The 22,099-nt window shown below is 39.5% G+C and overlaps 2 protein-coding genes across 6 annotated transcripts in view; one reads left to right on the plus strand and one right to left on the minus strand.

Annotated features, from left to right (window-relative positions):
- Positions 1–9,940, minus strand: part of phka1a (phosphorylase kinase, alpha 1a (muscle)) — a 34,409-nt gene extending 24,469 nt beyond the window's left edge. For 3 of the 5 annotated variants that reach the window (XM_067580683.1, XM_067580682.1, XM_067580681.1), the window contains exons 1-5: positions 9,687–9,939; positions 3,234–3,392; positions 3,045–3,092; positions 2,194–2,362; positions 22–104 (exon numbers count right to left, since the gene is read on the minus strand). In XM_067580683.1, the coding sequence (XP_067436784.1) occupies positions 22–104; positions 2,194–2,362; positions 3,045–3,092; positions 3,234–3,392; positions 9,687–9,764 (537 nt within the window). In that variant the 5' untranslated portion in view covers positions 9,765–9,939. Of the gene's footprint in view, positions 1–21; positions 105–2,193; positions 2,363–3,044; positions 3,093–3,233; positions 3,393–9,686 lie in introns of all 5 variants that reach the window. The other 2 variants (XM_067580680.1, XM_067580679.1) reach the window with 1 other exon arrangement.
- Positions 9,941–13,466: 3,526 nt separating this feature from the next.
- The window catches only part of hdac8 (histone deacetylase 8), a 33,913-nt gene continuing 25,280 nt past the window's right edge, over positions 13,467–22,099 (plus strand). The window contains exons 1-8 of the mRNA XM_067579455.1: positions 13,467–13,937; positions 14,050–14,102; positions 17,431–17,561; positions 18,938–19,079; positions 19,473–19,585; positions 19,765–19,842; positions 19,944–20,052; positions 21,409–21,581. Coding sequence (XP_067435556.1) covers positions 13,824–13,937; positions 14,050–14,102; positions 17,431–17,561; positions 18,938–19,079; positions 19,473–19,585; positions 19,765–19,842; positions 19,944–20,052; positions 21,409–21,581 — 913 coding nt within the window. The 5' untranslated portion in view covers positions 13,467–13,823. The remainder of the gene's footprint in view (positions 13,938–14,049; positions 14,103–17,430; positions 17,562–18,937; positions 19,080–19,472; positions 19,586–19,764; positions 19,843–19,943; positions 20,053–21,408; positions 21,582–22,099) is intronic.

Here is a 22,099-nt window from a genome sequence, read left to right on the forward strand (position 1 = left end):
TGATAATGAATGCACACTTACAGCCACTTTGTAAGCTGCCTCAATGTAGAACATGAGATTCTGAACAACGTCCACTTCATCTTGGGTGTAGACAATATGAAGACCTGCACACACACACAGTTAAGACAAAAAAAGGTTTATTATTTATGGAATGAATGTCATAAAAACAAACTTAAAGACAAGGGTTGAGCTGAATACTTGGATGAAACAAGTATTTAGTAGGGATAATGTACTTTTTATGAACATCATCTGAGAAAAATGTGTCAGTATCCGTACTCGTGATAGGCTGGGCAGCCACACACACACAGAGCTCCTCCTTTACACAGAGTCCATACAAGGTTCTCTGCTGCTGCTCCACACAACACAATCTTCCCATTGTCACAGCCGCTCTGTCCGCAGGGATTAACAGCTCTCCACTCTCACTGCTTCTTCTACGCCAGTTATTCATGCATTTTACTTCATATTTCTGTAGCGAACAGCCGTCAGAATTACATCACCCTCCACCTGTCATGACTTCATTCATGTTTCCTCACAGTTAACACCTACAATCTCCCAATAATCCAATCACAATCCCCCCTCGTAAAAAACCAGCGCAGTGTGAAACCGACCTCTGGAAAATCTATTAGTGTGTCTCAGAGCCGCCGGTGTTTTTGGTCAGAGGAGGAGAGATACGCCGGCTTAACCCTCGGCATCGGATGGCGTTGTAAAGTCAGAGTGATTGTAGCCGACTCGTGGAGAATCATAAGCCTTGTCTTTGAAGGAATAATCTGGTGGATGTGTGTATTTCCCAGTTGGAGATTCTCCAGGAGGTGCTGGTCTTGGCAGAGCTAAGACGGACTCTGCAAACCTGACTGATCAACCGTACCATGAGTACCTGGTGTATATATTGTAAATAATCACTATCACTGAATAAATACAAACATTGCTATTTAATTTTGATTTCCTGGTTTGTTTTGTGGGGATCTGCAGTAAAACCCGAAACAGATTTTTGGTTTGTCTTTCTTTTATGTTGGTGAAACTGGAGTGAACTGAACTAACTGTGGGCCGAGTTACACACTCACACTCACCGATATTGCTTTGCTTGCTTGATTTAATAGACCTATTGACAACTGAATTGAGTTGTGGTCTATATGTTTTTGCAGTGCTGGTTTTTGGTGATGTATATTTCCATTTCAGGCTTAAAATACCAACTTCCAGTTTAAGCCCCGCCCATTCAGAGTACAGATACAGATACAGATAATTTAGTTGGTTAAACAGATACAGATACAGATAATAGTGCACTCACTGTGTCACAAAAACACACTTCTTGTCCTCTGCTTTCAACTGAAAACAGTAAATGTGTCTCCGACCATCCTGAACAGGCCAAAAGTCATAGTCTAGTTGACTGGACGCTGTTTTTCTGTGTGTTTTTATTGACACACTGTTGATATTTGGTTTTTAATGTTATTTGTGTTTTTATATTGTCTTAAGATCTTGTTGCCCTTGTATTTTCTCATGCATATGAGAGCCACACTGTTAGAATGATATTGGTTTGGGGTTTTTTCTGATAAATAATACAGTATTTGTGGGTTTCCTCTTGAAATAAATACTTACATTATTTGACAAACCACTGATTTTTTGAAAAAGTAGTACTGTTAATAATACAACCTGTCAGTTCTTTCAGACTTAAATCAGTAAAGTGGATTCTAGTTAAAAGAAGTTTGAGGAAAATGCTCATACTTGACAATGTCTGTCAACTAATTTGTTCTTTGACTAAGACAGAAATGTTCAGAGTTTTCATTCATTAAAACTGACGACAAATATGAAGGATATGACTAAAACTCTTGACTTTTGATCTCAGGACTAAGACTGAGACTAAATTTAACAACTGCTGACAAAATGAACACTAGCCAAAACACATTTATTATGTAGCTGAATGTAAATCAAATTGGGGAGTGTAATCACTTGAAATTCTGTAACCAATTTATCTTCCACAATACTGGAAATCTCCTTTATCATTTCAAAAATTTTACATGAAGCAAGACACTCAAAGGACTCACATAAAATTGACTAAAATGATCCTCCTACCCATCTAAAACACCTGCAGTTTCCCAGTAAATAACCAATGAGCAGGTTTTGTTCCCCTTGATTCTTTAAAAAGCGCCTCAAGATTTAAAATGCATCTTTGTTGCATATTTAAAATTTCCGTCATACCAGATGCAGTCATCTGAGCGAGGAAGAGCAGGAACAGTGAGGTGGCGTCGACCTGTAGGTGACCCCACTGGTCGTCTCCAACAATAGGTGCGCAGGTCTTGGTGTTGTACTTGGCGTGGAGCGAGTCCGAGGTGCTTTTGCTGTATTTAAACTTCTCCACTTTATCCAGCTGTGGGTGGAGAGATCAGAGAGACTTTTCAAAAGGACTTTAAAACAATGAACCTAACAAGATCTAACCAAACAATAAAGTATTCAACAAAGGAAATCACAAGAAAACAAATACAACTTAGCATTTTATATGAAGATAACACAAGCATAAAAATATAAAAAATACATATTAAATATGTCTTGTACCTAATTTTATACACATTTTGCCTGAATTATTTGGAGTCTTCGGAAAATTTGGGATCTTCACTAGAATTTAAAATAAAGTTTTGTGGGTTTGAACAATGTTTGGCTGAACAGCATGAGTTTATAATGACGGATGTGAGATTAATGCAACACAAAGCTTATAATATGACATTTAAAAGGTAACCAAGTTTGAACCAGACCAAAACTAAAAGCCTGGCAGGTTAGCAGAACCCTACTCTCCAAGTAAGAACTGATATCAGTAAGATTTATCTGAGGCTTAAACAACCCATCAGCTGGGCTTAACCTCTACTTTATTCACTGCTGGGACTTAATCCAACTCCTGTGTTTACTTCTCATCCTGCCCTTTGTGTGTTTATGTGAGTGTAAGAGAAAGAAAGAGGGTGGAAAGAGGACAGATGGTGAGAGACTTACAGCTCAAAGAGAGAAAGGTTGGTAAGTGTAGCAGGAGGGGACCAGGAAATAATTTTGAGACAACGTACCTGCCTCATAATACACTGAAGGATTCCTCTCATTAGCTTTACCACACTCTGAAAAGAGAGAGAGAGAGAGAGAGAGATGGTTGAATGTCAACATTTTCAACACACTGCTCCTAATAGTCCAGGAGGAGAAACATGAGTCTGAACCAAATGGGGCATTTCATCAGCACACACACACACACAAACACATACCTGCTCCAGCTCGTAGGCCTTGGCCTTGTCTTCATCCCTGTCTGCGTTCTTCCTGTAGGCCAGGCTGAGGGCCCACACAGACACGATGGCGTAAACATTGTCTCTGACCCAGGCATCTGGCTGATCGCCGCTGGCTGGCAGAAGACCCGTTACTGGATCCTGATCAAAGGTCACAGGTCAGTCATTAGCAGAATCCAATGGGACACATTAGACAGTGTAAATTAGAGGTAAACTTCAGTGCATAATAATTTTTTGTTGGCTGTGCAGCTCAGAGGATAACGGAAATTAGGGCTGATTATTTAAGATTTTTAAGCACCAATCAAAATCAAATTTGGGGTAAAAGAACATTTCAGTCATTATTTATTAATAGTTTAGTACGCAACAGCTCCATCAGGACTGTGTGGATGCAGTTTGAGTCAGTGGCCGGTCATAACAAAAGCAAACATCGAACATCTGTCATCACATTTTGCTTCAAGTGTTGCTCAACTCTGATTGGTGCATGTACGTATGTGACATCATCTTTTTCCAGCTGGGGCTTGCCAACTTCAAACAACAGAGAAGAGGTCAGACAGAAATCTCTCAAGTGAATAACCAATCTACTCAAACTTTGGCAGAAAATGTGTTCATGTAAGAAAAAAGAAAAAAGCTTATTGAGAATCAAGTTTTCAGGGCCTTTTATTTCAAATCTAAATAAAATCTGATTAAATGGACACATTTCTTAGTGCATTTTCTCCCCATTTTTCTATTGATTTTGTGTTACATGAAGCATATTTCGACCAACAGAGGACCAACATATGCCATATGTGCCAACATCTGTGATGACACCGCATACTGAAACTGAAAATGATGAGCTTTAAGTACAATAAGTTGAACGCTAGGCTAACTCTGCTAGGATTTGTAAATGCATTGTCCTTTGATCCACTGATAGTGAAGCTGCACTAGCAGCTGCTATCTATCTTCTCATTTCACATCAGGTCAGTGAAGACTCATTCGCTTGGTATCAAGCTAGATCACTGCTGCTGCAAAGAACAGGGTCCTTATCTAATTTAGTTAAATTTTCTAGAAAAAAAACATTGCCCATAATAAACCCTGTTTCTTCCTGTTGTAAAGAGGATGTTGCTGTGATACCAGCAATATTCAGAGCTGAAGCAATGCAGTTAGAGCTAGTGAACCAGAACAATGATTCATCATTATATACAATTACAGATATATCCTGGCTATACCTGTGCCTAAAAAGCCATTAAATATTCATTTTTTTCTGATGTTTATAAGTTATAAATGAATTGACAGCTAACAGACACCATAGCAGTCAGCTCTTTCGACATCAAGTTAGGTTTCATCACTGATAGAAATAGAAATGCCACACAAAGTGGTTCCTGGTGAAGTTGCACAAGCAAGAGAGTTGACATGTAAGACCATGTCAAGGCTCCAGTCTTAACCTCTTTCTGTAAGAGTATAGAAGTCCATTCTTAGTTAGTAGTAATCTGTGCTGAAGGTCTACAGATTGCAGCAGCTCTCTGCCTCAGACATATTTTACCGTCAAACCAAACAGATTTACTGCTAGTACATTTATCATTCTCAATCAAATGTATTATTGATGACACTCGGGCTGCAGCTGCAGCAAGTGGCTGCTTTCAGTGAGAAGACTTGCTGATTAGTGCAGTGATCCATCTGAGCAGTGAGCTGTATTCAACTGCAGGCTGGCCAGCAGCCATTTGAGGCTGATTCATCGCTGAACACTCAGTTTGTCAATCAATCAATCAATAATGTTTCATATAATGTACAATCACAGTGAAATATAATCCCACCAGTTCCTTCAATTTGTGCATTAAAAAGAGTTGAATAGAGTAGGGGAGGGGGGTATCCTCAATGATTCTCCTAGCTTTATTCTTGCAGCACTTGGTGTTAATATCCTTATTGTACGTTCAGCCAAACGAACCACACTTTGCAGGTCCTTGCGGTCCTGTTCGGTGCTGTTTCCATACCAGGCAGTGATGTTCTCCATCAGGACACTCTTGATGGTGCAGGAGTAGAAATTCCTTCAATTTCTTCAAGCTTCTGAGGTGAAACAGTCTCTGCTTTGCCTTTCTCACCACTGAGTCAGCATGTAGCACCCAGGTCAGGCCCTCGGTGATGTGGACACCAAGGTACTTGAAGCTGGCCATCCTCTCCACCAAGGACTCGTTGATATTAAACTCCAAAGTCCACTCTCAGGAGTAGTTTGTTGTCCTAACACCAGTGGGTCAGGTCCTATACTTCCTTCACGTAGGCCTTTTCATTGTTATCTGTCATCAGGCCCACCACAGCTGTATCATCAGCAAACTTGATGATGATGTTGGAGTCGAAAGTGGCTACACAGTCATGTGCGTACAGGGAGTATAGCAGGGGGCTCAAAACGCAGCCCTGGGGTGCTCCAGTGTTTACGATTAGGGTAGAAGAGGTGTGTCAACCTACCCTCACCACCTGGGGTCTGAAGGAAGTTAAGGATCCACATGCACAGTGAGGTGTTTAATCCCAGGTCCTTGAGCTTTGTGACGAACCTGGAGGGAACTATGGTGTTAAATGCTGAACTGTAGTCAATGAACAGTAATCTCACATAGCTCCCTTTCTTGTCCAGGTGAGATATGGTGGTGTGGAGGATGTATGCTGTGGCATCTTCAGTTGATTGGTTGGGATGGTAGGCAAACTGCAGTGGGTCCAGTGTGCTGGGTAGTGAGGAGCAGATGTAATCCTTGACCAGCTGTTCAAAGCACTTCATCATGACAGAGGTGAGTTCCACTAGGCGGTAATCATTCAGACAGGCTGGTCTTGTTTTCATGGGCACAGGAATGATAGTGGACTTCTTGAAGCACGAGGGTATGACAGACTGAGCCAGGGAGAGGTTGAATAACACTGGCGCTAGTTGGTCAGCAGATAGTTGGAGGACCCTCACACTGATACCGTTTGGTCCTGCTGCTTTCTTGGTGTTCACACACTTGAAAGCTGTCCTGACCTCATGCTCAGAAAGGGTGATAGCTGTCATAATTCTTAGACCATGCCATATGCTTCTGGGATTGCCCTTCTGGAATTGCTGTTCCACTTTCTTCCCGTAGTCCCTTCTTGCCTCCTTGCTCTTCTTACGTTGTAGGCTGCTGTTTTATAATTGTCCATGTTTCCAGACTGCAGCCCTGATTTGTAGGCCTGGATGGTTCTGGTAATCCATGGTTTCTGGTTGTGGAATGATTTAACTGTAGTTTTGGGTAGAGTTGCTTCTGTAAATCCACCACAGACTCACTGAATCCATTAATGTCATCGGTGACATTGAAGGTGGTGTCCTGGAACGTGCTCCAGACTGGGTCATGTAGTACAGACTGTAGGGTGGCCTCTGATTGGCGGCCACTGGGGTCATGCATCATAGTTTGTTTACATACTTTAACCTCAGCAAGATGGCCATATGATTGCTCTTCCTGAACGCGGGTAGTGATTCTGCTCTGTAGCCATTTTTGAACAGCGTGTATCAGTGATCCAGAGTTTATTCCCCTAGTGGCACAGTCAATATGTTGATGGAAGTCAGGCATAACCTTCTTAAGGTTAGCCTGATTGAAGTCCCCAGCAACAACGAGCACAGCATCAGGATTACCGGTCTGTGAGCAGTTCAAGTCTTTGCAAAGATCCAACATGGCAGCCTCTGTACTCCCCTGTGGTGGGATGTAGACCACTGATGTATATTTCTTCAGTAGAAAGTGTGGTCTGTATGTTATTGACAATAACTCCAGATCAGGTGAGCAGGAACGGGATAGCACTTTAATATTCCCACTGTCACACCAATCTTTCTTGCCAGAGTCCTCCGTTCTGTCTGATCGGTATACAGAAAAAGAGTCACTTGGTTGAATGGTGCTGTCCGTTATTCCAGGACTTAGCCAAGTTTCGGGGAAACAAAGGACATTACAGTTCCTGATATCCAGTTAGAAACTGATGCAGGCACGGAGGTCATCCAGTTTATTATCCATTGGCTAGCAGGATGTTTGGCAGAGAAGATCCATGTGACCGGGATCTGAGCCAGTGTTTAATCCCTCCAAGTTTACCTCGGTGTTTCCTCCGATGCTGAGGTGGATGCAGAGATGGTCTTACATGTCTATGTGGTCACGATCGTAGCTAGTGTTTATCCCCTCCATCTTTTCCTAGGTGTTTACTCCAATGTTTACATTTGAAAACCTCGACTGTCCAGGTAGCACAGTCAACAAGTGGAGAGGTTACAAAGTGGTGAGTTGACCATTTCCCTATCCCAATTGGTGACTTGTACTCATATGTTATAATTGTCTAATATTATTCACAAAAAGTACAACTAATATTGTAAAAATTAACGTAAGGAGCATAAATGTGCATGAATTTAGCAGAGTTAATGGAAAAGCGACTGGATAGGTCCGCAATTTCTAGAACATGTCTGCTTCCATAATTCATCTGCAGTGTTTTGTAGTTTCTATAAAACTGCAGAGGAAGAAGTGAGATCCCAAACCTCTGGTCTGTCAGTGTCAGTTATACGCTGGAGTGTCTGTGTGTCTGTGTGAGTGTGTGTGTCCGTGTCACAAGTTTCAGTTATATGCAGAGGGATGCCAACGTGAAACTGTAGTGGGGCAAATTAAACTGTGGCAAAGTTTAATGGGAAACCCTGTGTGACTTGAATTTGGATTTTATCTACCTGGGTGGGCCACCCAAATAGAGCCTGTGTATGAGAAACGCTGACTATTATCGATGTCTGTGGAGCTGCTACTATTTTGACAATTGATTAATCCTTAAAGTCATTTTATTTAGCAAAAATGCTGACATATGATGGTTTCAGGTTCTCAGATCTGATGCTTTTCCACATCTTATTGTATATGTTTGAGTTTTGATATGACAAATAAGACATTTGATGACCCAAGGAAATTGTGACGGGCGTTTTTCAAAGTTTTTTGACATTTTATAGACCACAACAATGAATTGAAAAAATAATCGGAATTAATTGTTGTTGAATAACAATTTAATAATTGTTGATGAAAATAATCGTTAGTTGCTTGCAGCTCTAGATGTCTGCAGTTTCTGACTACTGTTACAACCTGCAGTGGATCAAAAACTGGAGAGAAGAAACTCCTCAGCTTCCACCTGAAACCAGTTTAGTCTTTTAAACTGATCACATGCAGAAACCTACGTCAGGTCACGTGGGAAAAAGTTTTTAGAAGGGCTTGGGAAATTGGCATTTTGACAGTAAAGCATATGTACTTCGACCAAAATCTGAATTTTCACACAATACATATGGAACACTAATGTGAAGCTACAGAATGATATAAAAACCTCAAAAACTTACTTTAAGTAAAAGTACAAATACAGCAATGTAAAAAATACTCAATTACAAGTAAAAATCCTGCATGACAAAATCCTACTTAAGTAAAAGTACACAAGTATTAGCATGAAAATGTACTTAAAGTATTAAAATAATAGTACTCAATTTGTCCCTCAGACTGACATTATATATACTGTTATATATATTGTAGCTGCTGGAGGTGGAGCTAGTTTGAACTACTTCATGTACAGTTAGCTAACTTAGTTTAGTCCAGTGGTTCCCAATCTAGCGTTTGGGCCCCTCCAAAGGGTCACCAGATAAATCTGAGGGGTCGTGAGATGATTAATGGGAGAGGAAAGAAAGAAAAACAAAGTTCTGATACACAAATCTGTTTTCAGTTTTTAGACTTTTTCTCTAATATTTTGATTTTTAGTGAAATATTGGATCATTTGAACATTTATTGAAATGAAAGCATGTGAGAAGTTTAGAGGGAAAAATTACTATTTGGTGGAGCTGTTAACAACTCATAGACATCTGAAATGTGACCCCGACTACACACTGCTTTTTGTAAGATGTCAAAAGCCAAAAAGGTTGGAAACCACTGGTTTAATTTTTAACTAAATGTTGTATTTTAAAAGGTTGTTATATTATCCATTGTGTCAAATCTTCATCTAGAAAGTAACTAAAGCTGTCAGATAAATGTAGTGGAGTAGAAAGTACAATATTTCCCTCTGAAATGTAGTGGAGTGGAAGTAGAAAGTAGGAAATACAAAAAAAAGGAAATACTCAAAGTACCTCAAAATTGTACTTAAGTACAGTACTTGAGTTAATGTACTTAGTCACTTTCCATCACTGGGATTCATTGCATTAAATGAAGACACACACTTACACACACACACGCAATGAGAGTCTGTAATTACATGTGTATGCGTGTTATTTGAAAGAGAGCTGATGCCTTGTGCAACAACAATATTCTTCACCTCATTTACTGCTGCATGCATGACACATTTTGGTTTTCCCACTGGACTAATGTTAGCAAACCTGCCTGCAGACATGCAAACAGCGACTGTTTCCGTTGACAAACTGCCTTTTTTAAACTGTTAAGTTAATTAAACAGGTGTGAAGATACCAAAAGGTCATATTTAAACACTCACTTGGTGCCGCAGGATAGTTTGCTGCACTATCCGGGCATAGTTGTCCAATTTAACGCCGGAGTTGCTCCTGCTTCTCATGGTGACGAGTCAACGGTTCAATTCAAGTATTCAAGGACACAAACTAACTAAATCCTCGACTGTAATGTCATTTTTCGGTGTTCTTTTTCGAAAGTCCGGCAGGCCGAAAGAAGAAACACAGCTTTCACAGAGAACCAGGAAAGCTGCTGCCTAGCTGTCAACAGCGGCAAGCAACGAAAGTCCAGCAAGTGTAACTTGAAGCTGCGGTACGCGATAATTTTTTTCCTAGGATGGCGAAGTCGTGGCCCGCCTCCTTCTACTTGTGATTGGCTTACCTGCCCTAACTCTAACCAATCTCATTCGTCATGCCTAAACCTAACCAACCCAACCAACGAAGGCGATGAGTACTAGCCAATCATAGGCAGAGGTGGGCGGGGCATGTGTTCGCCATCCTAGGAAAAATATCGGCAGTAAGGTAGTTACAGGAGGCCGGCTCAAACCGGATGTTAGGAGAGGTTAACTTCAAAATAAAAGAACGTCAGACAAGAAGCATAAGTCTCCTGGTAATTTACTTTTCTAGGAATATGGAAACTAGAGTGTAGTTTATTCATTTATTTACTGGTTTATTAGGGCCTGAGCTCCAAAGGGATGAAGACCCTATTGTATTTCATGTGTTAGTTTCTTTGTTTCTTCTTTATTATTCCGCCACTCCAACCCTTAATTTGACCCCCTAAACATACTCAAAAACTCACTAAATTTGGCACGCACATCACGTCTGGTGAAAAATTTGATAAACCCCAAAGTGCCTAAATGTGCTCCAGAGCGCCACCTATGTATCTAATATGGCCGCCACAGCCCGTAGGAATGTCGTAGAGAGATTGAACCAAAACTCAATTATTCGTCTCAAGACCTACAAATGATATGCTGACACCCCTGACCTAAATTCAACAGGAAGTCCGCAATATGCCCATGAATGGAGCTCATTGAGTGAGAGTGACAGTTTAGTGATAAAGTGCTGCAGAAAAATAAAATCAAAACTAAAATTTGTAGCTCTGTACTGCAGTTTTTCCTTTATTAAGGCCTGAGCACTTAGCGGTTCGCTCACACTCTCCCTTCAAATATATGAGTATTTTTCTGTGTCCAGCTGCACTTACTTATTGTCTCTACACACCTGACAGTACACATTTCAATCAAACTTTGAACAGGTCATGTGGGTTAAAAGTCTTTATTTTTCTAAAAAAAAATAAACTTGATGAAAATTAGGAAATTAATTTGTTTTACACACAAACTCATCAAAAGTTTTCAAATTATTAATTGAAATTACAGTGAATGGGCCCAAAACTTGCATAATTTTGATGACACAGGGGTGAGCAAGACAGACATGTCTCAACCTGCAGAAAATTCTCATCCTCGCACTGTTGAGATTTGATGTTTCGCCATGACAGAGGAAATTGCTATAATTTTATTGTACATGCTCCAGATTGCACCAAACTTCACATGTTTGTAAAGTCAGATCTGTCAGCCCAGGTCTGGAGACATCTACATGCCCGTGGCAGAAGCCCTTGGACTGCACCGCGCCCCGACGTGCGCAAGGGTGTGAGGGCCCGTTCAACGCTGCTTGCAGCTTTAATTTATAACTTAAATTACACATCATGAGTTTTTAAAGGTGCAATATACAACATTCAGCCCCGCCAGATGTCAGCAAACAACTATTTGCCTATTGTAGTAATTATTTGGAGTAATGGCGAACTGAGCAGAGAATGAAGTCACACTCCTTCTGTCTGTATTGTTATCCGAGCTTTTCAGTTCTTATTTTGAAAGCCGGTCCAGCTGCATGTGCATGTAAGAGCATTCCCATATTACAGCTAAACAGTACATTAAAATATGTTTCTGAAAACGCCAAGGCCCCTGTGCAGGGATCCCCGGGAGTGCCCCCTCGAGCCTTACAGGCTCTCGTCCATATCTGCAGCGGCTCAGTGCGTCTCTATAACACACGCTGCGTTTACTTTGAAAATCCCTGGTTTAGTTCCACCACCTCCGTTTCTTTCTTTTTTTTTTAACATAGTTTTATCTCCAAAGTGTGTAAAAGAAGTTATGAATTATGTTCATTATTTATTCTATTTGTTTATTTATTTAGTATAGCTCTCCTTAAATTGAGCTGCGGCCAACACGCTTCAAAACGCGTAACTTTTACTTTGAATGCGAGCTGTCTCTGTTTCTCGACTTCCTGTTTCAATTTTCTTTGTACAAGTTGGATAATGGAACAAGCAGACACTTAAATCTGGAAATACCCCGAAAAATTGTGTTTTTCATTATATAATGTGAACAACTGCAAATTAATTATACTTCATGCACGGACCATACAACTATATAACACATTTTACCCAAAACAATTTATACCTGGCACAGTAGGCCGAGAAGTCTAAGAAAACAGCTGTGGGACCAACATGTAGAAATATATCCATTTACTGCACGTAATTTCTATAAACATATTTTTAAATTTTACTCTCACTGAAGTATTTGATTCATCTAGAGTGCCTACTGTGGCAATAAATATTTTACTTTGAAATTTATAACCGGACATGCTATTCTTTGTTATAAATAACTTGACAGTAGTTTAACCTACTGTATGAAGTTTGCACAGTATGGCAGAATCATCAGTTAAGGATGAAAGTAATACATCTAAATCGTACATTGTTAATACACAAATAGAAAATAGGGAAAGGCTTTTAAAATGGCATGAAACGAGCAGAAATACTTCAACAAATGCTGTTAAATACAACCAGGAAGCAAACTTAGGCAAAAAAAACATTAGAAATCATCCGGACACCATCATTTAAAGCGTATTTGCTGTTTTATCAGAACAACATCAAGTGTTGTGGTTAAGTATTCAAGGTAGGAAGTGACTGAAAACATTCTAATAGTATTTTATACTATTTCTATATTGTGTCTCTCTCTGTGGTGAGCAGAAAGTAAGATGTTTTCGGCGCCCTCTAGCGAAATCAGGTTGCCCCTAAAATCTAAAAGTAAAAATACTGTTGTCTAAAAATACTCCATTACAAGTAAAAGCCCTGAATTCAAAAGGTTACATAAGTACAGAAATCAGAAAAATGTACTTAAAGTATCAAAAGTAAAAGTACTCATTATGCAGGCTTGCTTCTTTTAGAGTGTTATATTATCATAGTATATTATATTGTTTGTTTATATCACTAACAAATACATTTAAGAGCTTTTTTATGCTGTAGTTCATCAATGTGGAGCCAATTTAGATACTTTTGGTAATACTACTACATTATAATATAAGTGTGTGATGTTTTATATAACAATAATAATAATAATAATAATAATAATAATGAGAAGACAAAGAAAGAGGAGGAGAAGAAGAATACCCTTAATTTATATAGTACATTTCACAGAAAGTGCATAACAAATAACAAAGAAAGAGAAGAAAAGAGCGGGCAATTTAAACAACAGTTAGAATATTAAAGTAATATTTTACATAAAATCTTCATCTGAAAAGTAAGTAAAAAGTACAATATTTACAATATAAGTACAAAGTAGCATAAAATGGAAATACTCAAGTAAAGTACAAGTACCTTAAATTTATACTTAGGTACAGTACTTGAGTAAATGTATTTAGTTACATGTCATCACTGCCCTCGTTTAGGTGTTTCAGGAGTCCTTGTTCATCATGTGTGCTTTTGATAAAATCGAAAAGACTACAAGAAATCCCAGAATGCTTCCTGCGTCGAATGTGTCCCTCTTTTAAAAATGTCCGCGTGAGGAACGTTGCCTGACCGTTATATAGCTGCATTTTACCTTAACTGTTGTCAAAATCATCGATGTTCCCTCGTGTTAAACCAGATTAAATACAACAAAAGCAAGTTTTCAAAATATTTTTATCAAGTTTTCCTCTTAACTAAGCTGTAAAAAAAAACCAAAACAGCCGTTGGTCGTTTAAAAAAAAAAAACAGCCGTTGGCCGACTTCACCGGAGGGACTGTTGACGGTGTAACACCAGACTTGAGAAGAAGAAGGAGCCGATCATCTTTTCTCTTCAGTGTAAATTTGTTTTTTAGCTACAGTCTCCGTTAAATCATCTACATTTTATCCAACGTAAATGAGTTGCAGAGGAGACAGTGATGATGACAGCTGCAGTAAACGGAGAGTCGCGTACGTTTTTAGCCCGGAGTACATCGACACCTGCGACTCTTTATCCAAAGTACCAAATCGGGTGAGTTGGATTGAATGAGGAGCATTTATTTACCGGCTTTGTTTGCTGTAACATACTTCATTGTTTAGACTACATTTCAATCAGTGGTTTTGTATTTTTACTACATTTCCAGGCGAGTATGGTCCACTCACTGATAGAGGCGTATGGACTGCTCAAACATATGAGGTAAGTTTAGTGTTATTAAGCTAATATTAGTTTCTCCCATTAAAGAATAGGCTCACAGTTTTTCAAGTATGTTTTAAAACAACAGTCAGGCACCCAAATGAACACTGAAAGAGGTTTTCATCGCTGTAATCATTCCTCCTGTTCATACTGGATATTAAAAGATCCGCTTTAAATGTGCTTTCAATGTAAGTGATGGAGGCTAAAATCCACATTTTGTGCAAAAATGCATTTAAAAGTTGATGTGAAGCTTATATGAGGCTTCAGCAGTCTGAGTTAGTCATATCAAGTGGATATCTGACACATTTACAGTCTTTTTAGCATCAAATTCCCTCTTTGTGTTTCCTTGTTGAGTTGCGGTGGAAGTAGAGTAACAAAATGAGGGACTTTGGCACTAAAAAGACTGTAACGTTGAAAGATATCTACTTGATTTGACTCATTTGGATGACTGAAGCTTCATATTAGCTTCAAACAAACTTTTAAATACATTTTTGCACAGAAGGAGGACTGTAGATTTTGTCCCCCATTGTTTACATTGTAAGTGCATTATGAAGGGATCTTCTAATGGTCAGTATGAACAGGAGGAATGATTACGGCAAGAAAAACCTATTTCAATGTTCAATTGTGCACTTGACTGTTGCTTTAGGACAGGCTTGAAAAACTGTGAACCTGTCCTTTAAAATATATTTTAGGGAGCAGTAGTTTACCTCCCACTTTTTCAAATAAGGATGTATGTAGACATAAATCACTTTCAGTCACATATAATCACATACTGTGCATGTATTCCACTGGACAAAGCTAAACTTAGCTTCACTATATTGAACTGTACAGTATACAAGTTGTCGAGAAAATGATTAATTGTTATTTATCTAAATTTAAGACCAGAAAGGGTATTAATTACAGTTAAAGATTCCCTCTGAGTCTTGAATATGGTCTAAGGTGTCTTTTATATATAGTTTTTCTTGATGTGCTGGTTTTCTTCCATCAGTTTCTAGTGATAAGTCTTCTTTTGATTCACTTGTTTCTAAATCTTCCTGTCAGTTGTTTTTCATAATTATTTTCAGGTGATGTTGGTTTTCTATTCAGATTATTTAAATATGTTGCAGTAAATATGCTGTGAAAAGTCTTACATTGAACTTGCAGAAAGCTGTGATCACTCTGTGTACAGCTGTCTGTCTGTTGTATAGTTTGTTTTATTGAGGAAATGTATTATATCACGATAAAAACCCTTGAGATGCATCATCCTTTTTTTTCAAGTGGGGGTCACAAACAAACACTCACAAAACAAATGGAAAGCAGAACAATACAAAACACAATAATACATAACTCAACATTAAAAAGACAAACAAACAAACGATAAAAGAAACAAAAAAAGAACTAACAAAACCAAAGAAGAGTTACAACCTTAGGCTAGACACTCAATCAAAAGAAAAATGATCAATCTATAAAGTAACAGTCAGTAAGAGTATTACTGAAAACAGGACATTTGTTTTAAGATAGAAAACACATTTTAAATAATCCAAATGATGACAGAAAGCGGATATTTACAGATAAATTATTCCAAGCAGAAGGAGCCCGAAAAATCAAAGACTTTTATTTTTGCCAACTTCATGAGAGTAATTTGAAGGAAAAGGAACAGAAAATTGTTTTAATCAATACAAATAGCGAAAATAGATAGTTATTAGATTGAATAGTGTCTTGTAATCCACAGTATTTTGTAGTGTTGTCTAGTGTATTGTATAGTAACAATATAGAGGTTTTACTTTTTACTCTGCAGTGTTATATAGGCTTGTGTTTAATATCCAGTCGGTTGTAATTTATATGTTCCTACTCTGCAGGTTTTTAAAGCCACTTGAGGACAAATAAAGTTAGTTTGAAGTGACTGAATTGGCTTTGAAGGAAGAATTTTATTTGTTATACATTTTTCTGCTTTTTCTGCCTTGATCCAAGTGTCATTTTTGTCTTGATTTAATTCAGTGATCAGGTAAAGCATTTGCTTTGGATATTGTTAAACAGACATTTGTGTTTATTTAAAACGCCTGCCAGTTTTCCATCCCTGATATTGCAACGCAGCATTTGGTTCGGATTATTTATTTTATATGAGCACAGCAGTTTGTGGTAGGTTGCTGTTTACTGCTGGCTTTGTGTGCACTTAGTTGTCTCTGATTTTTTTAAAAATAGGTGTCCCATTAACCACCTGCAGATGTTACATTCACATATTTATTTGGCAGCACAGTGAATAAACCAGTGATGTTACTCTGCTACTGCCTATGCAGCCGTACTTGTGTAAGCAGCTTGTCTTGTACCATTACTGACAAATACACTGATAAAAGAGATCGGAGTAGCAAAGAGGAGCTACACTGAAAAGCTGAAAAACAGGTTTTCAGCTAATCCTGCATCAGTGTGGAGAAGCTCTGCAGGACGTCACCAATACAGGAAACCCCCCTCCTACACTGCAGAGAACCTCCAACTAGCCAAAGACCTGAATGTGTTTTACTGCAAGTTTCACGCCCCTCACCTGTTCCAACTACCTCCTGGCTGCCCACCAGCACTGGCGGCTTGTGAAAAGGATGTGTGGCAGCTCTTTCACAGACAGATCAGGACGACACCAGGCCCAAACGGTGGGTCACCCTCCTGTCTGAAAGTCCCAGTCCCCAAGAAAACCCTCCATCACCAATCTGAATGACTACAGGCCCGTCGCCCTGACGTCTGTAGTCCTGAAGTCCTTGGAGAGGTCAGAGGATGATGCAGTCAACATGGGACTGCGCTCAAAAAGGCTCTGCAGAGGACATGTACTATGTCTGCGCCAGCTCAGGAAATACAACCTGCCTCAGGAGCTGCTGATCCACTTTTACACTGCAGTCTGTTCTCCGCACATCCATCACAGTCTGGTCTGGATCGACTACCAAACAGAGACAGGAACAGACTACAATGGACAGGTCTGCAGAAAAGATTATCGATGCATACCTGTACACCTCCAGGCGCCACAGAACACTGTGCACCAAAAACACCAGACACGGGAACACTTTCTTCCCCCTTAAATCACTGTGTGACACTATAATACCCACTAAACCTACAAATTATATTTATTTATTTTAGTCTAAAATACAAAAATGTGCATAATATTTATCTCAGCACTCTTTACTTCTTTGCAGAATTCGTATCCCGTTTACAGTCAACAGAAACCATTTCACCTGTATAAAGTCATTCATTGTGTTTATTTCTGAAGTACATTATGAGCCACTAAACCGGAGTCAAATTCCTTATACGTGTAAACATATTTGTCCAATAAAGATGATTCTGATTGGTTTCCCCCTTTTGTTTTCTCCAGCATGGTGAAACCTCGTGCTGCTACCATAGAGGAAATGGCCAAGTTCCACACAGACTCCTACCTGGAGCATCTTCACAAGATCAGCCAGGACGGAGACAACGACGACCCTCAGTCAGTCGACTACGGCCTGGGTGAGAAACGCCGGGAATAACTTCTTCCCCCTTCTGGCCAAAACAAGTTAATTCTACCTCTCTGTGATGCTATTTCATTTGCCTGAATATCCTATACTGGATCAAGTTTGCATGTTTTTTACTTTCAGTTTCACAATTGCAAGAACAAGCAAGTGGCTCATTCAGATTTTATTGTTTCTAAACCTTCTTATTTAACATAGAGGGATTTAAATGGACAATTAGGTAGGGAAGACTTTAGGAATCACATGCAGTACGTATTTATTGACACCAGGGGGAGCTATAACACCAAATACAAACGTTACACAGACTGAACAGTGTATCGTTAAGGTTTTTAATCCACTTAGATGTAATTTTACCCCTTTTTAAGAGGAGGCAGATTGCTTTCTCATTGCTCTGAGTTTAAAAATAATGTCAACACAATGACTTTGCCATCACATCATCAGTTTAGTTTGGCCAAGATAGCAACACAATCCAAACTTGACCCCATGAGGGAGGGATGCTGTTAGAAAGATCCCTCCATGGTTTGTTGTTTCTGGATGTCCAGCAGGCTCTTAGCTCAAACTTTCTCCATACTTTAAATTTTCTAACTTTAGACTCATCCGCAAGTTCGCCCCCTTTTTTCTTGTTTTTAATTCCTATCTGTCTCCCCTCGTCTTTCTTTCCTCCGCCCTCCTCCGCCCGTTTCGCTCTTCTTTATGTCCTCGACTCATCCCTCTGTCGCTTCCTCCTTTTGTCTTCTCCACACCTCTCTCTCTGTCTCTCTGGTCCATCCTTCCTTTCTTGTTGCAAAAGCAAAGTGCTCCACCTTTTTCCTGGATACAGACCTTTTTTTTCTCTCTGTCACTTCTGTCCTTTGTCTCTTTAATTTATCTTTTGCCACATTCTATTGTTTGCCATCTATCACTCATTTCTGTCCACCCTTCCTTCTCTCTCGTGTCGTGTCTTTTGTTTCAGCTCTCTGACTCTCCTTTTTTTTTTTTCCAGTTTTTTTTGTTTCCCTTTTTCATTCTTCCATTTCTGCTTTTTCCATTTCATCCCTTTTATTGTATTTTCTGCTTATCTCTCCCCACAGCCCATCAGGGATTTAGTCCCTTTTTTTTGCAAGGGCATTGAGGTCAAAGAAGTGTAGCCAGCATGAAAAAATTTCAAGTTTTCAGACTGTTGCAGTGCAGTTTTTGGCAGTTGAACACTAAAATGTAGAAATAACCACTCACAGATACTATCATTGAGTGTATTTATTGGATTATTATACATCTTAGTGCTGAACTTTTCACTTTTTTAGACAAAATAAGCTATTTTAAGGCAGCATTGTGGGCTTTGGCCTTTTTATAAGGTTTTTTTTTTAAAAATGATTATTTTTCCATGTCTTCTTCCAGGTTATGACTGTCCGGTGGTGGAGGGGATATTTGACTACGCGGCAGCAGTAGGAGGCGCTACACTGACAGGAGCCCAGTGTCTGCTTGACAAGACGTGTGAAGTGGCCATCAACTGGGCAGGAGGGTGGCACCACGCCAAGAAGTAAGTCATCGTTTCACACAGATAAAAGCAGCATAGTCAAACATGTACAACTAATAAGTTAAGTGATGTTATCCATTATACTTTAATACTAATATTGTATTTTAATATCTGAAAGTAGAGAAGATGCTGGAATACAGTTTGACTTTAGTTGTGATGAGCTGGAACACTCTCGTTGTACTTGTGTCGTCATACTAAGTTAAATCATCACCAAGTCCAGTTTATACAACTATAACTTAATAAATGGAGGCTGTGGGGGATAAAGTTAGTCATTTTTAAGTTATCTGTAATCATGAGGAGCTACATAAACTCCTCAGGTAAGCTATCAGTTGCACCGAGTCACCTGATGAGGGCGCTGTTGGTAAAGAATCATTTTTATTTCTCTCTCCCCTCCAGGGACGAGGCGTCAGGTTTCTGTTACGTGAACGACGCTGTGTTGGGAATCCTCAAACTGAGGGAGAAATATGAGAGAGTCCTGTATGTGGACGTCGACCTGCATCACGGAGACGGTACACAAATAAACAAAAAAAGTATCAAAATTAGAGTGAGTTCAGAGGGCAGTCTGGCTCGCAGACAGAGAATATTTGAAATAAGCTTCTGTTTTGATGAAGATATCTCTTAAATTAGTGTGAAATTTAGTGTTTGCTTTCTTCTGTATGGATCCATTATGATTTTTCTGTCCCTGCAGGTGTTGAAGACGCCTTCAGCTTCACCTCCAAAGTCATGACAGTCTCTCTCCACAAGTTTTCTCCTGGATTCTTCCCAGGTCGGACCCTGCAGATGTTTAAGACAAAATATGTTGTGATATGATAACATATATAACATATATTACGGTAGAGTTCAAGATAAGTGTGTGTGTGTGTATAGGTACGGGTGACCTGACAGACACTGGGCTGGGTAAAGGTCGCTGGTACGCCATCAACGTACCGCTGGAGGATGGAATCAAGGATGACAGATACTACCAGGTTTTTACCAGGTAAACACACACACACACACACACAGAAGTATTAGGGAACCCCTGTACAACTCAGAGGCAAGTCTTTTAAAAATTTTTTCCTCACCGATCCCTGAGGAGAAATCCAATTTTCCCTTCCCCTCTCCCGACCACATCCCCTCCGCAGAGGTCAAAGGTCAGGTTCAGCTACAGAGCAGCAGCCTTGGAGCTAGCGGAGTTTCAGCATCTTTCTCAAGGATTCTTCGACAGGGGGATTCCTTCAAACAATGGAGTCTTGAACTTTAACTTCTGTAGCTGAAGGATTTTTCTCCCAGACTGAAAAATGCACACGTGTTGCTTCAACAAGTGCAAATCACAACAGCTCGAAATCTCAGTGTCAGTGTCTGTCAGAAAACCCCGCAAAATACACACCGCAGGTTTATCAGGTTTTCTGAAATTACGTTATAATTTATGGTGATTTTTAAGGTGAATTTGAGTTAAACCTTTGCTGCCATCTTATTGGTTACTGAAACCAGAAAATCTACATATGAGAAAAAGGATAATAAGCCTGTGTAGAGCATGAAAACAGTCAATCAATCATCTCAGCAGAGTGTAATTGGTTGAGACACCTGTCAATCAAGCACTTAAACCAATAACCTCCTGTTTCATACTAAATCTTTTTGATAAAACAACAATTTCCTAAATCAGGACCAAGAAAAACCTTAGAAAAAGTGAAATAGACTGTTGAAATGCTTGTAGAAAAACAAACAAACAAATAATTGATGTAATTTAAAAGTAAGTTGTGAGTTTTCCCAACTAGCGGCTATTACAGATTAATTTATTGATCCAAAATCAAACAATATCCCATAATTTACTTCTAGCTGGACTGATAGAAGAAACACTTTTGACTTGTGACTTCAAGTTGTGATTGGTGGAACTCATAACAGACAAGTGTTCCGTCACTTGTGATTGGCTGAGCCGACTACAGCCAGTGTTCCGTGACTTCTGATTGGTGGAACTGACTATAGACCAGTCTATGTAGAACAGAAACCCCAGCTGGTCAGATTTTAGAAAACATGATAGTGCAATTAGAGCTTAATCGACGAATTGGTGCAACTATTTGATAATCATTTAATTAATTTAGCAATTAAAAAGGCCAAACATCCAGATTTAATGTAAGTATTTGATGCTTTTATGTGTCATATATGATAGTAAATTAAATATCTTTTGATTCTGGGCTGTTGGTCCCTGAGAAATTCTGATTCACTACTTCCAGACATGTTCTAGTCAGTTAATGATAAATAACTGATAGCAGCATAAGCGAACGTAAATGCAAAGCAAACATTCTGACGTCATCGGGGGGGGATGACATGCTTCCTGCTCTCTCTGGTTTTGCAGTGTGATGCAGGAAGTACGGGCACAGTTCAACCCGGAGGCGGTGGTGATGCAGCTGGGTGCCGACACCATGGCGGGCGACCCCATGTGCTCCTTTAACATGACCCCGGTGGGGGTCGGCAAGTGTCTGCAGTATGTCCTGCAGTGGCAGCTACCTACGCTGCTGCTGGGAGGAGGTGTGTATGCTCTGTTTGTGTGTGTGTGTGTGTGTGTGTGTGTGTGTTTATTATTCTAGCTGATGCTGTGTGACTACATACATGTATGTTGATGTGTAAGTGTGTTTGTGCTTTAAATACATCCAATGAGAGGTAGATAATGCAACATATGCTTTGTGTGTGTGTTTGCTTTAAATCTCAGTGATTCACTCACTTGTGCACAATTTCACACACACGCACACACACAGATCCATCATCCACACACACTCACACACACTCACATCGTGCTCTGTTCCAGACCCCTCAGCCCTTGGCCAGATGATAGCTACTAATTATACGACACAATGAAGCCATTTTACTCAACTACAATCCCACCTCTCTTCCTTTCTCTCCCTCCCTCTCTGTCCTACATACTTTCTCTCCGTTATATCCCCCCCCCCCTTTTTTTTTTTTATGTCATTCTCTTGATTCTACTCAAATCCATCCTCTTCACCCTTCACTCGATCTCTTTTCTATTAGTCTTTTTTTTTTATGAGAGA

The sequence above is a fragment of the Thunnus thynnus genome, chromosome 22, assembly GCF_963924715.1.
Source record: "Thunnus thynnus chromosome 22, fThuThy2.1, whole genome shotgun sequence".
Taxonomy (NCBI): Eukaryota; Metazoa; Chordata; class Actinopteri; order Scombriformes; family Scombridae; genus Thunnus; species Thunnus thynnus.